The sequence below is a fragment of the Dryas octopetala genome, chromosome 2 (genome assembly GCF_963921425.1).
Source record: "Dryas octopetala chromosome 2, drDryOcto1.1, whole genome shotgun sequence".
NCBI classification, from domain to species: Eukaryota; Viridiplantae; Streptophyta; class Magnoliopsida; order Rosales; family Rosaceae; genus Dryas; species Dryas octopetala.
Window position 1 is genome coordinate 29,987,273 of NC_141367.1, and position 12,643 is coordinate 29,999,915.

The window sequence follows — 12,643 nt, forward strand, 5'->3', positions numbered from 1 at the left end:
CAAAAAATGCTATGAATTGTCCAATTCCTGTGGTTAGTGTAGTTGACCAAAGGATGACTGGAATAGGATTTATTTTGCTGTGGCCCAGCTCAGCTGGCAGCTATAGCTTTGCCACCTATGCAGGCTCATCCATAGACCATTGAAACTATACAACCAACCCCATCTCAGAAAATTCCATTTTGGTCAGTTTAGAAAGCCAAAAGCGTGTGGACAAAACTCTTTTTGGGTTTTAATTTTCTAGATTTTGAAGTTGTATTTTGAACTTTGTTGAGCTCTATAAATCTTTGCCCTTCCTGTTGTTTAACTTATATTACTCTTGCTCAAAACAAACAACCTTGTACAAAAATCTTTCTCCCTCTCTTCTCACAAGCACACACAAACACAAATACACACTCTAAGAGCGCAGCTATGGCTGCTGTTACAAAGAGGGTATGCAATCCTAATGAAGAAGAAGAACTTGAGCTTAGAAGAGGACCATGGACTCTTGAAGAAGACACTCTGCTTATACATTATATTGCCAGTCATGGGGAAGGCCATTGGAACGCCTTGGCAAAATGTGCAGGTGCATATATAGCCACTCCCAATTAATGAAATCACAGTTTGAGTTCCTCACAAACTTTTGTTCATCAATCCATTTCATTTGTAATTTCTTGATTCTCATTAAACTTTTTCAGGACTGAAGAGGACCGGAAAAAGCTGCAGATTGAGATGGCTAAATTATTTGAAACCTGACATTAAGCGCGGAAACCTTACTCCACAAGAACAATTCTTGATCCTTGAACTCCATTCCAAGTTGGGTAACAGGTCATTATCTATATTCATGTTACAAGCTTAAGTATTGATCAGTTAAGTTAATAATTAATTAAATCATGATCAACTTTGAGCACTTCAGATTTTTCTTTTTTGGCAATTTTAGGTGGTCTAAAATTGCGCAACATTTGCCAGGAAGAACAGACAATGAGATAAAGAACTATTGGAGAACAAGGGTGCAAAAGCAGGCACGCCTACTTAACATTGAGTCTAATAGCAAGAAGTTCCTTGATACAGTTCGGTGTTTCTGGATGCCAACTTTGCTTCAAAAGATGGAGCAAACTTCTTCACGTACTCCTTCTTACTTGACAAGTAACATGAGCTCCCAGAGCTCTGCAGCTCCTAATTCTCTGTTACCTAATTACACAGATATTCCTTCTCTCTCACTCTCATCTTCTCCACCTAGAAAGGTGACACACACATTTGATTATACCAATTATGGAAATTCCAGTTCTGTCACAAGCCCAAGTGTTCTGTCTTCATCAGATTCCTTTATTTCACAGCAACCTCAAATTCCAGAGCACCCCACAAGTCCATCCTATGATGCCTTTGACAACACTGTTGTCTACAACAACCCAACTCTCAGTGATAGTTACTATGTGAACAGCAGTAGCTATGACATGGAGGGTCTCAGCCTGGACCCTGCTTCAGCTATTGGCGCTTTTGACATTTCACAGGTTGATTGCCAGATGGCAGAAAGTGATTGGATGTTGGACAACATGACTGACACTTTATGGAACTTGGAAGGGATGTGACAAGTTAGAAAGTTGAAAGATCAGATGGGCATCAAGTATGGTCTTATTAAATAATTATAATTGGAGAATATATAGTATAATTAGGACATGCAGTTGAATTATGCATATGCAGAGGTTTTTAGTGGATGATTCTGTGCTGAAGTTGTTTAGAGTTGGAATGTACTGTTCATGGATGAAGACAATATATATCTATATTGTATCTTCCATGTTTGTTACTATCATTACTGCATTTTTTGATATGAAAAGTAACTGCATTTTCTACAAGTAATGCAATTTAGATATGCTGTTTGACCTCGTGATTAAAAGTGAATTCAAATGTGCACTACTCAATCCAAGGAATTGATGGAGAGGAAGTGACAACTCAATGGAACAAAGGTGGAGTCACATCTAATTGGGGGCGTACCATAAAATTTATTTACATTTTTTCAAGTGAAGGGGCAATGAAAATGCTTAAGAAACAGGCTAGCGTGGATCAAAAGATGATCAAGTGGTGGCTTCAGTGTAAGTAATTAACTTAAAGCATAGTATTAGTAGCGGTCTTTAATAGGGAGTGGCACTGCAATTTGAACCCCACATCCACCTCTTTCCTTTTTAGATCCCAAGGATACCTCTGACACTTAAATTAATTAATCTCTAACTTCTCCTTAAACTCACTTTAATTGAACCTTTCTGTTTCACTTGATCTAATGCAGAATTTGTACTCCATGGAACAAAATATAATTAGCAATCATTTCAACTTTACAGGGACCTGTGGCATGTGTACAAGTACGAATAAATCAATCAATCAGTTATCAAAAGTGTCATTTAGTACTCCCATTTGTAAAGGATATTTCTCCAAACTACTGAAATAAATCAGCTAGAAATTCTTTTGAGCAGGAGAGCTGCTGATTAACGGAGATTCTAATGAGCATACCAAAATTAACTACAAGAATAAGTTTTAAACCGGAGTTGACAAGAGGAGAATTAAACCTTGTTCTCTAGTCGGAAATCTCTCGCTTCTGACATGACCAATTGACAATGACGAAGAGGAAAACTAATATGGTTTGATTCAAAACTGTATTAAATAAGCAAGCTATATACGTAGGCAAAAAGAGAATATCAAAGACTATATTTTATTGAAATATAACCCTCCTCGATCTGACCATCTCCTTCTTGCAGAAATCACGTACTAGAATAAATATGTATGATCATCCGAACCAAATGATCGATCATGTATTCTTCTGATTTTTTCACGGCCAATGGTCAATATATGATACGATTCCATAATATATAACACGTGAAAATATGTTAATAGTAAAGCTAGCAAGGTTCTCTAGGTGGATCGTACATAGTTGTTTAGTTTAGTGGGCATAATATATATAAAGCTAGCAAGGTTCTCTAGGTGGATGTTAATTGTCACGGTAAAGTTTGTGGGTGAGTACAGCTGCTGAGATGAGAAGAGATGAGATGCAGTTATCTTTGAAAAAGTGGGAGCTGGGCATGTGACCCAAATGGGTGAGGCTGGCTCTGGTGGAAGTGTGGAACTTAGAAAGAAAATTAGAATGCATGAAATGATATGATATGATATGATTTGATGATAGGAAAACAGAATATGGACACTTTATCCTTTCGAACTTCAATCAAATCAATCTTTCGCTTTCACAAGTAAGCGTGAAGAGACTAAACTCTCACTCACCAACAGGGAACTGATGATACTGATACTCATGGTCATAGACTCATAGCCTTTTACTTTTCTTTAGTTGTGTAATTTCTAATGGTGTGAGGACCATGAAGACTCAAGAGATTGAAGAGTTCCTGACCTCTTTTATTGCTCCTTTTCCTCTCCATAATTTCCGGGGCCACCCTTCCCCACAAGGGCCACAAACAACCTGAAGGAAAAGAAAAATCTGATTTTGGATATATATATAAGATTGAGCCATTCTTATCTTCTTAAGGACCAAAGGAAGTGGCTATTGGCCATTTAGTTTTCGGATGACATATAGTCTTTATATGTTGAAATATGTCATGAGTTCAAAACTCAAGCTAAAGACATACCTTCAAATTTTTCAAGCTAAAGACTATAGTTCAAGCTAAAGAATAATATAGTGTTCAAAACTCTTGTTAAAAGGAGCTTATATATACATTATAGATTATAGTTCTGTCTCGTATATATATACATTATTTGCTATTATTCATTTCAGGTTATGAAAGATATGAGCAAATGGTATTTCAAGATGTCCAATTTGGGCCTTTGCTCTGGGGTCTTTCATTGAACTTGGACTGACCAATTGTATATGTCAGCAGTAAATATTAGTGCCTGCAGGTTTGTAACTTCATATATTGCACTTGAGCAATGGACAAAATTGAAAGGACAATTCTGCAGCTACCTAATTGGAATTTTTTATGGGTATCATGCATTAATTTGTTTCTCAACAGAATTGGAATTCACTCACAGCAATCTGCATTTTACAACGTTACAAATTATTTACTTACAGAATTGGAATTCACCCAAATTTGTATCCCAATTTTAAATCCCAACTTTATTGATTCATATATAACTCACTTAAATAATTATTAATTTTATCACAAATAAAATACTGACACGTGTATTTAGATTCAAATTTGAAATATAAATTTACAATCCCTAGTATTATTGAACAAATAATAAACTGTCCGGATAATCCACATCAGCGTCATACCCACAATGAAAAACCAAGATGTGAATTTTTTTCAATTTACAGTAAAGGTTCTAAGCAAAGCAATTAACCGGTTTCCCATTTAGAAACATATTTTTTTGGTCTGAATTTAGAAACATTTCAATTACACATTAATGCATCCAAATTAAAAAAAAGAACACGTAAAATGACCAACTAACAAATGAAACAAATGAGAAACATCAAATTCCATGCTCATGCTCATGCTCCCCTTTTTTTATTTTTTTGGTAGCTAGAAACAAAGAACAAAGAAGCTCCAGGGTATATACATCCTGAGAATTAGGATGACAACAACACACAAGATCAGAACTATGGCTGAATAGACTTAAATGAAAACCATTTCAACTGTATATATGAATTCCTTTGTATAATTGGTTGAATATACACAAAATATTCAAAAACATGTCAATTGTTGCTATAGAGACTACATTCCAGATTCCACTCTACTCTGATTTCCATGGCGACCTACTTCCCACTCTTATAGCTATCTCGCAGTGTGACCGTACGGTTAAAGACTAGTTTTTCAGGAGTTGAATCCTTATCAACCACAAAATAGCCTGGAATTGCAGATAAATACAAAGTCAGACAACTTATATAACCACATCTTGCAATATCTCCAAATTCATGAAATGTGAGTGCACAATTTATATGGAGATTAGCCACTTCTTCAATGCATCAACCCCTAGATGTTCAAATTTCTAGTTCAATATAGAGAGTAGTCAATAACTTCAAAGAATACTTCGCTTCATAACCCATGCTATCATGCTCTTATTATTGACAAATTTCAGAATCTATAAACTGATAAAGAGAAAATTACAGATTTGGTCCACTTATTTTATACCTAGTTCAATTTTGGTTCATGATCTTTTTTAAGTTCTGTTTTGGTCCACTAATTGTTTCATTTGTTCAATAAAGGTCCAGATTTGTGACTTTAAATCTTTTAGGTTGTGTTTTCTTCAATTATAATTGAAGTATAAGTTATATTTCATCATTTCTTAGTCATAAAAACAAATTTGGAGTATTATAATCTAAGAGAATTGAGATTTGGTGAAATTTGAAAAATTGGCAGTTTTGGGTACCCTACTTTAGGGTCAATTATCTTGAGTTTTAGAACTCCAATTTGAATGATATTTGTATGGTTGTAAAGAAGAAATGCATAGCTTTAAAACAAGTATATATTTTCTGAATTTGGGTGAGATTTGATAGGGTAAAAAGCAGGCCAAATTTGAGAAAACAAATCTGGACCTTTATTGAACAAGTGAAACAATTAGTGGACCAAAACAGAACTTAAAAAAGATTGTGGACCAAAATTGAACTAGGTATAAAATAACTGGACTAAATCTGTAATTTCCTCAACTGATAAAAGGCATTGATTTGATAGCTGGATTATCACATGTATTCATCTATAATCTCTCTCATGCCAAGTGCACCTATTTATTTATTCTACACAAAGAAGTCAATATATAAGAAAAATTGACAAGTCAATGCCAGGAATATACCAAGCCTTTCAAACTGAAATGTGTCCCCAACATCAGCATTCCCAAGTGAGGGAACAGCATATGCATTGGGTATTACCACTTTGGATTGTGGGTTCAGATCAGCGAGCCAGTCATCAAGTTCAGCAGGATTCTGACACCCAAAAAAAAAAAAAACAAATGAGATTGACAATTATTGTTAGAGAGAGAGAGAGGTCTTAGAAAGTAAATGATGGCCAACCTCAGAAAGGAATAGTCTGTCAAACAATCTGACTTCCACCTTGAGTGGTTGAACCCCTGGGGAAGGTTCAGCAACCCAATGAAGCACCCCCTGTGGAATATAAAAAAATAAAAATGACCAAGAAGCACCAGACCAGAGTTTTGCAATCATCAAAGAATAATCACAAATCCAGCACAATGGAAAGATCATAGACCTTTGGCTTTGTCTTCTTCGTAGGATCATACTCAGCCCGTATCTCGAGAACAGTTTCCTTATCATCAGCTAGAATGACATCCGTGCACTTAATAGGAAATGCATATCTGCAACCGGGGAGATAAGATTGTTACTGTGGAGACCACATTGCTGAAGTGGATAGGCAAATAAAAGTTGAAATCTACATGTACCTGAGTAGGACAGATTTACCAGGAGCAAGTCCATAGTAATCTTTTGAATCTTTAAGCCGAAAATCAGCTTCATCAATGTAAACAACATTGGAAAAGGGAACCTGATGTCAAGGGCATAAAACAATCATTTGTCTAATCACATGGAACCAAATGTGGTTGGACTAACAGAAATAACAAACATTGATTGTTAGGCAGTCATGAAAATGTTCAAATTCTCATATCTCAGCATTGACCTCTACACAAATACTATATGATCTGAAAAATCCAAGGTCACCTTGTAGAAAGCAGATACATCATCCGTCTGAGCATCAGGCCATTTCCTTGCTTCTAGATCCATTGTAGTGTCAGCTTCCAGGTTGGTAATAACCACCTTAGATCAGAAATGGTAAGTCATACACAGAAGGAAAAAAATACGAAGACAAAAACAATGCCAACAAGATACATACCTTGAGGGGATGTAGCACAACTATCGTGCGAGGAGCTGTTTTATTTAGTTCCTCTCTTATGTGATACTCAAGCCGACTCAGATGTATCATGCTACAATCACTGTAGCACAAGGAATCACGAATTCATATATGATAATGAATGAGCACAATAAAATGGGACATCTCCTATATCTTTAAAGCAGTCTCAATACACACACACACACACACAATCAAACCTTCTGGTGATTCCAATTCCTCTAACAAAGGAATTTATTGCAGTTGATGACACACCCCTACGTCGTAAACCAGCCAGTGTCATAAGGCGCGGGTCATCCCAACCGTCAACCCACTTATCTGTAACTAGTCGATTTAACTGCAACATAAATGGTAGTTGTTAAGTGGAAAGAGCTCATATAGATAGCAATTGTATATTAAATTGCAATTGTTAAGTATGTTCAATAGTTAACTCACCTTGCGCTTTGACATAACAGTGTTACTGACATTCAGTCGTGAGTATTCCCATACATATGGCTGATAAATTCCCAGTGCATGCAGTAACCAGTAGTATGAAGCACGACGTGTCTCAAATTCAAGTGTGCACAGCTGCCATATTCATAAACATGACAGAAATCAACCTACTTTGCAGAAAAAAAAAAAAAAAAAAGGCTCTAGGACAATTATATACCCTCCAACTCAAGACTCAACCATCAACATTTACATAGTATGATTAATGTGCAGGCTACATCCATATAAAACTTATAACTGGTGTCAATGAGACTATGAGACTAAGCAACAAAAGCACTTGACATATCTAACTATTCCAGAAATGAGCCAATGAGATAAAGTATAGCATTTTTTTTAGGTAAAATTATATTATCACAGACAAGAAACCTAAACGTGATGCTTTCTATGCTTGCTCATAAAAAGACAAGTTCCTATGATAAATTTGGCATGAATTTAAGGTCGTGAATTATTCCACTAACATGAATTTGGAAAGATATCAATCAAAGGTAGAAAACATACAGAATGTGTGATATTCTCAAGAGAATCAACTATGCAGTGAGCATAATCATAACTTGGATAGATACACCACTTGTCTCCAGCATGTGGATGAGGAGTGAACTGAAAAATGAAATTCACACCATAATTATGCCGGTGCCCATGAGCTTAAGTAATCAGAAGGATCATTTGAGGGACACACTTGCCTTGATACGATATGCAATAAGGTCATACATATTAAAATTATCGCTCTGCATGTCCTGCTTCATTCTAAGTGTTGCTTTGCCTTCTTCAATCAGGGCGCGTTTCATATCCTCAAAAAGTTTCAATGACTCGGCAATTGGCCTGTCCCTCCAAGGGCTGTTCTTTTTTTTCTCCCTGTACTCCTTTATCTCATCAGGTGTCTAAAACCAATATTAACAAAAGTAAGTATTTGCAACCAATGTTGATTAGTTAATAAAACCAAAGTCATGAACGCAAATAAAGTAATTACTAAATTAGTGCAAATTGGAGGGGTTAGCCAGCCATATATATGATGGGGCATGGTGAGTCACAACGGAGCTACAAGCACACTAACAGAAAATAGGGGATTTGGAAACCATTTAGAGAACCAAATACTCAGAACATATAAAACAGGTCCAAAATATTTTAAATAACTTTTGAACAAAACCTGGTGATCAACATAGGCGTGACCCCTTCGTATGAGCTCCACTGCTAAATCATACAGATCTTGGAAGTAATCACTAGTGTAAGTGATCTGCAGAAATCCCACAGATATAGGGTGAAAGATATAAGGTGACAACAGTACAGATGTGCCAATGAACTATCTTACCTTATAAGGTTCCCAACCCATCCACTTAACAATTTCTTGAATATGATCAATATATTCTTTCTTTTCAGCTTCCGGGTTTGTATCATCAAACCTAGTGACAGAAATTAGGAATCAATACGTAAAAACAGTGGCAGAAAGAGCAATTAGAACATTTGTAGGAAGATTATAAGCTTCTGCAACTATCATTACTTGAAAATCATGTTACCTCATAACTGTATTACTAAAACAGTTGGATTACTTATGCTATATCATATTATATAAGGGAGTATCTTCTTTGGCAATATGGTATGAAAATACTACGTCATATGTCATTCTACAGAAATGATAATAAAATACAACAAAAAAGCTAACAAGGAGTGATTCTCACCTTAGGTAACAGCCTCCACCTCTCTCTTTTGCCAGACCAAAGTCAATAAACATTGCCTGATCAACAATTATGGTTATGATAAGATGAACAACCACAAACAAAGAAAACAGTTAATCTAGCCTAGAACAAGTCATTTTATAAAAATATACCTTGGCATGACCTATATGAAGATATCCATTTGGTTCAGGAGGAAATCGGGTTAAAACTCTCCCTCCAGTCACCTTTAAGTGTTTCTCAAGCAGTTCCTTCGTATTGCTACATCTCAGGATAGAACCATTGCTAAAGAAAACTGAAGTATGCACCTGAAGATTGACAAGACAATAACAAAACTTCTAAATCAAAAGCTTACAATCCATATGTGATAATGTGCAAGGGTTAACTCACAACTCAATAAGGAAAGGCATTTACAAATATGTAATGTTTGATCCTACCTTGAAGTATGATGTGGGAAATCATAACAATTGTTGGTTGGTGAAAAGACCAAATCCAAAATCATTAACCAACAATAATAATACAAGCACAATTTAAGCAAATATAATAATACTTCTTTCTTTAGTTTTTTTTCCAAATCTCAGTAAAAGCTTGTATAAACAGTAAGTATGTTTTAATACAGGAAGAAGTCTAAAAATTGGGAATTACATACCTTAAAATTTTCCTCCGGTTTAGGGAATATCAAATATGGATTAAGTACTTCCTCAGATGGCTGTTCGGAAGTAGAAACAACAATGGGTTTATCCTACAAGTGGAAGGGGAGGGGACAAGGGAGGTGAGAGAGAGAGAGAGAAATCTTCAGTCATCTGTGGTAGGTTTCAGGACCAATAGAGAAACATTACAAAAATGCTAACCTCTACTTTAGCAGGCTTCTCTTTTTTCTTTTTAGGAACTTTTTCATCATCTGCTGCAGTCCTTTCACCAAGTAATTCACGCAATTTTGCATCAATGGCTTGCTGTCACATAAAAATGTATGGCAGTCACGAATGCAGTGAGAAAATTATTTAACAATTACTTGTAAAAGAAAAAGAAAGAGTTCAAAGGTTTGAACCAAAAACAAAAGAAGCAGGTACAAAGGAAGTAAAATAAGGTCACCTTGACAATTTTTGGATCAGCCCATGGATGCCTCTTCCTAACATGTGCAAATAGATCACCCACTAGATACAAAACAATAGAATGTGAAGTTCAGTGGTCTCCCGGCCACGGGGGGAAGAGATAATGAAAAAAGAAGAAAATTATATACTAACAAAATGTCAGAAGAAAGTGTTGAGTTGATTAGAATGGAGTGACATGAATCGAACAACACAAACACAGATTGGTACCTCATTCTTATCACTACATAGGCAGTTCCAGAAGACTTTAGATTTTTTTGAATTGGCATACACAAGATCATATTGGGTACTCTCCCTCTCCCTTTCAGGGACAAGAATAAGTATCAAGCACATGCATGTGACATGGCCAATTTTACAGAACTTAAAAGTAATAATGATGCTTCTTAAAGAACCATATGCCATAAAAGAATGCTTACAATTATGCCATCTAAAGAAAGTTGTATTCTGGATATACATCATATATTTTTCCCCTTAATATTGAATAACTTCCGAACCTAAGTGCGAGTACGCCTATGATAGCATAAAATAATAAAGTATAAAGTTCACAAGAGATGGAGTATATACTTGTTCTGTTTGCATGTTTTTCTATGATAACATAACATTTTTGTTGTTGTGAGAACGTGTGTAATTAGCAATTCCTTAAGGAACTAACCATTTGTTCGATAGCGCTGCTCCAAAATTGCATTCTTATTTTCTTCGAAAACCTCATTAACAGTCTGTTTTATTTCTTCTTCTGAAACCTCAACACCTGCTTGCAAATGCAATAAGGTTATCAATGTTTATAATCCTAGAAAGGGAGCAAAAAACTAACATGATACAATCAATTCAAACTAAGGAAGTGTTAGCTTCAATAAAATCATATGCAACTATCAGCAGAATTCATAAATGGCACAAGCAATTGCATTAAATGCCAGAAATAAAACACTTTGTAACAATCCTATAGGTATTGAACATTCAGAATATATGAGCCATTTTATCGTACCAACTCCACATGCTTCTTCAAATTCACTTATTTTAAAATTCTCAGGCCCAGTGTTTGCAAAAAATGAAAAAGCTGCTTCCAACTGGGCAGGGGTTTTAATCTGAAATAAATAAATAAAACTGTGTAAGAATTTGAAGAAAAATCAATGGAATAATCAACTATAAGAGTTATGGATACAATACACACTAAATTAAAACATTAAGATGGTATGCCCTCTAACCTTGGAGGATACAATGTATTGTGCCAATGTTGGACGATGCACAAGGGCATTTGCTGGGTACTTTGTAGCAACCTGCCACAGACAATATGGCACCAGGACACATAATTATGAGAGTATTAATTCTTATTTCTCGAAGGCATTGATTGTTCTAACTGAAAATAAAGCTTTTGAAGCCTTGGAATCTCTTGTTTGTTTCTGCTCTTTGGTTTTTATGGAAGTGGAGATGTTGTTTTGTTTTTTACTCTCAATTTGTGATTCCTCAAAGACCTCAGTATATAGTTAATTACCGTGTACAGGAGATTACCAACGGCTCAGTATACTCATGTTTCTCAGTACAGTTTCTTCAAATAAGCATTCAAAAAGTTCGAATCCAGAAAACTTCTGGATAAATATCTTAAGCAGAAATTCTAAAAGACATGGACCCAAAGCAAATTCTAAAAGATTAGAAATATTACACTAATATTTACTGGATTAATATCTTAAGCAGAAGTGTCAACAAATGGCTTAAAACTACTTAATTACCGTGTACAGGAGATTACCAACGGCTCGACTGCATCCATCAGTAACTGCGGCCTGAAATCATTCAAGAACAAAATAAGGAGAAGAAACAAAGTAAATAGGAAATTTCGAAATAATAAAAAACTGAGTTTGGTTGGCGAGAAAACAGCAGGGAAATTTGGTTGATTAGGTATCAAAAATAAAAATAAGAAATATCGTATGGAGTACCTCGTGAATGACAGCCATGAGATTGGCAGTGACTTTGCTGTTGGCGATTGTGTTTTTGGCTGTTTTCTCCTCCAATCCAACCTTCAAGAAGAGCTCGAGGTTCTTCTCCTTCTCTGAAGCGTTATCGTCCTTGGCCGGCATTTTGCAAAACAGCGAAGGACCTGTCTCTTTGGGTTTTGGAGGTAAGCGTGTTAAGCTAAGCGAAAAAGAGAAAGAAACCCTAATAAAAACCTCAAGCGAAGCAGACAAGCAGTGGACTCACAGAAGGGAATCAGTTTCTCCAGTGAACAGTGTGTGACAGATGAGATTAGAGATTCCGTGGGTTCTTCATTTTATTTCTGTGGGCTTACTATAAGGACGCGCGTTGTGACTTGTCCAAAGGGACCTAAGGGCTCAGGCTCAGACAATCACTCACTCCGACTGCTTCACCCTTTTGACCCACCCTCACCAACTTGGGCTACAAGAAATTATATGGGTTTGGCAATCGGGTCAACAGTCAACAGTCAACAATATATTATTATTTTATTCTTTTCTTTTTTCTGGAGATATTTTTTTTACTTTTGAATTGTGAGAAAAAAATATAATTTGTTTGAAACTTTCAAGTGTGTAGAATATTTCTTTTCTTTTCTTTC

General features: G+C 35.7%; 2 protein-coding genes across 3 annotated transcripts; one reads left to right on the forward strand and one right to left on the reverse strand.

Annotated features, from left to right (window-relative positions):
* The first annotated feature begins 339 nt into the window (after nucleotides 1–339).
* On the forward strand, nucleotides 340–1,615 carry MYB62 (myb domain protein 62). Of its 2 annotated transcripts, none has more exons than XM_086234551.1 (3): nucleotides 340–562; nucleotides 675–804; nucleotides 917–1,615. In XM_086234551.1, exons 1-3 carry the CDS (start codon nucleotides 409–411, stop codon nucleotides 1,563–1,565), a joined length of 933 nt encoding a protein of 310 aa, XP_086090677.1. In that variant the 5' UTR covers nucleotides 340–408; the 3' UTR covers nucleotides 1,566–1,615. The 2 variants fall into 2 exon arrangements, with proteins under 2 accessions (XP_086090677.1, XP_086090678.1); XM_086234552.1 differs by having other exon boundaries at nucleotides 683–804.
* Nucleotides 1,616–4,578: 2,963 nt separating this feature from the next.
* Nucleotides 4,579–12,404, reverse strand: LOC147295470 (glutamine-tRNA ligase/glutaminyl-tRNA protein). The gene is made up of 23 exons (XM_086232390.1): nucleotides 12,012–12,404; nucleotides 11,808–11,858; nucleotides 11,286–11,357; nucleotides 11,066–11,165; nucleotides 10,736–10,831; nucleotides 10,067–10,128; nucleotides 9,826–9,927; nucleotides 9,624–9,716; nucleotides 9,130–9,282; nucleotides 8,981–9,036; nucleotides 8,614–8,704; nucleotides 8,452–8,538; nucleotides 7,988–8,185; nucleotides 7,806–7,904; nucleotides 7,254–7,385; nucleotides 7,019–7,155; nucleotides 6,804–6,903; nucleotides 6,632–6,727; nucleotides 6,358–6,458; nucleotides 6,168–6,273; nucleotides 5,975–6,064; nucleotides 5,758–5,887; nucleotides 4,579–4,815 (listed from the first exon to the last, which is right to left on the reverse strand). Exons 1-23 carry the CDS (start codon nucleotides 12,150–12,152, stop codon nucleotides 4,724–4,726), a joined length of 2,385 nt encoding a protein of 794 aa, XP_086088516.1. The 5' UTR covers nucleotides 12,153–12,404; the 3' UTR covers nucleotides 4,579–4,723.
* Between the last annotated feature and the right edge of the window lie 239 nt (nucleotides 12,405–12,643).

Coding starts and splice junctions, on each gene's coding strand:
- MYB62 (XM_086234551.1), top strand. CDS start 409: ATGGCTGCTGTTACAAAGAGGGTATGCAATCCTAATGAAGAAGAAGAA. Junction 563..674: donor CGCCTTGGCAAAATGTGCAG/GTGCATATATAG, acceptor AAACTTTTTCAG/GACTGAAGAGGACCGGAAAA. Junction 805..916: donor CATTCCAAGTTGGGTAACAG/GTCATTATCTAT, acceptor TGGCAATTTTAG/GTGGTCTAAAATTGCGCAAC.
- LOC147295470 (XM_086232390.1), bottom strand. CDS start 12,152: ATGCCGGCCAAGGACGATAACGCTTCAGAGAAGGAGAAGAACCTCGAG. Junction 11,166..11,285: donor AATACATTGTATCCTCCAAG/GTTAGAGGGCAT, acceptor TATTTATTTCAG/ATTAAAACCCCTGCCCAGTT. Junction 9,717..9,825: donor AGAAGCCTGCTAAAGTAGAG/GTTAGCATTTTT, acceptor TTCCACTTGTAG/GATAAACCCATTGTTGTTTC.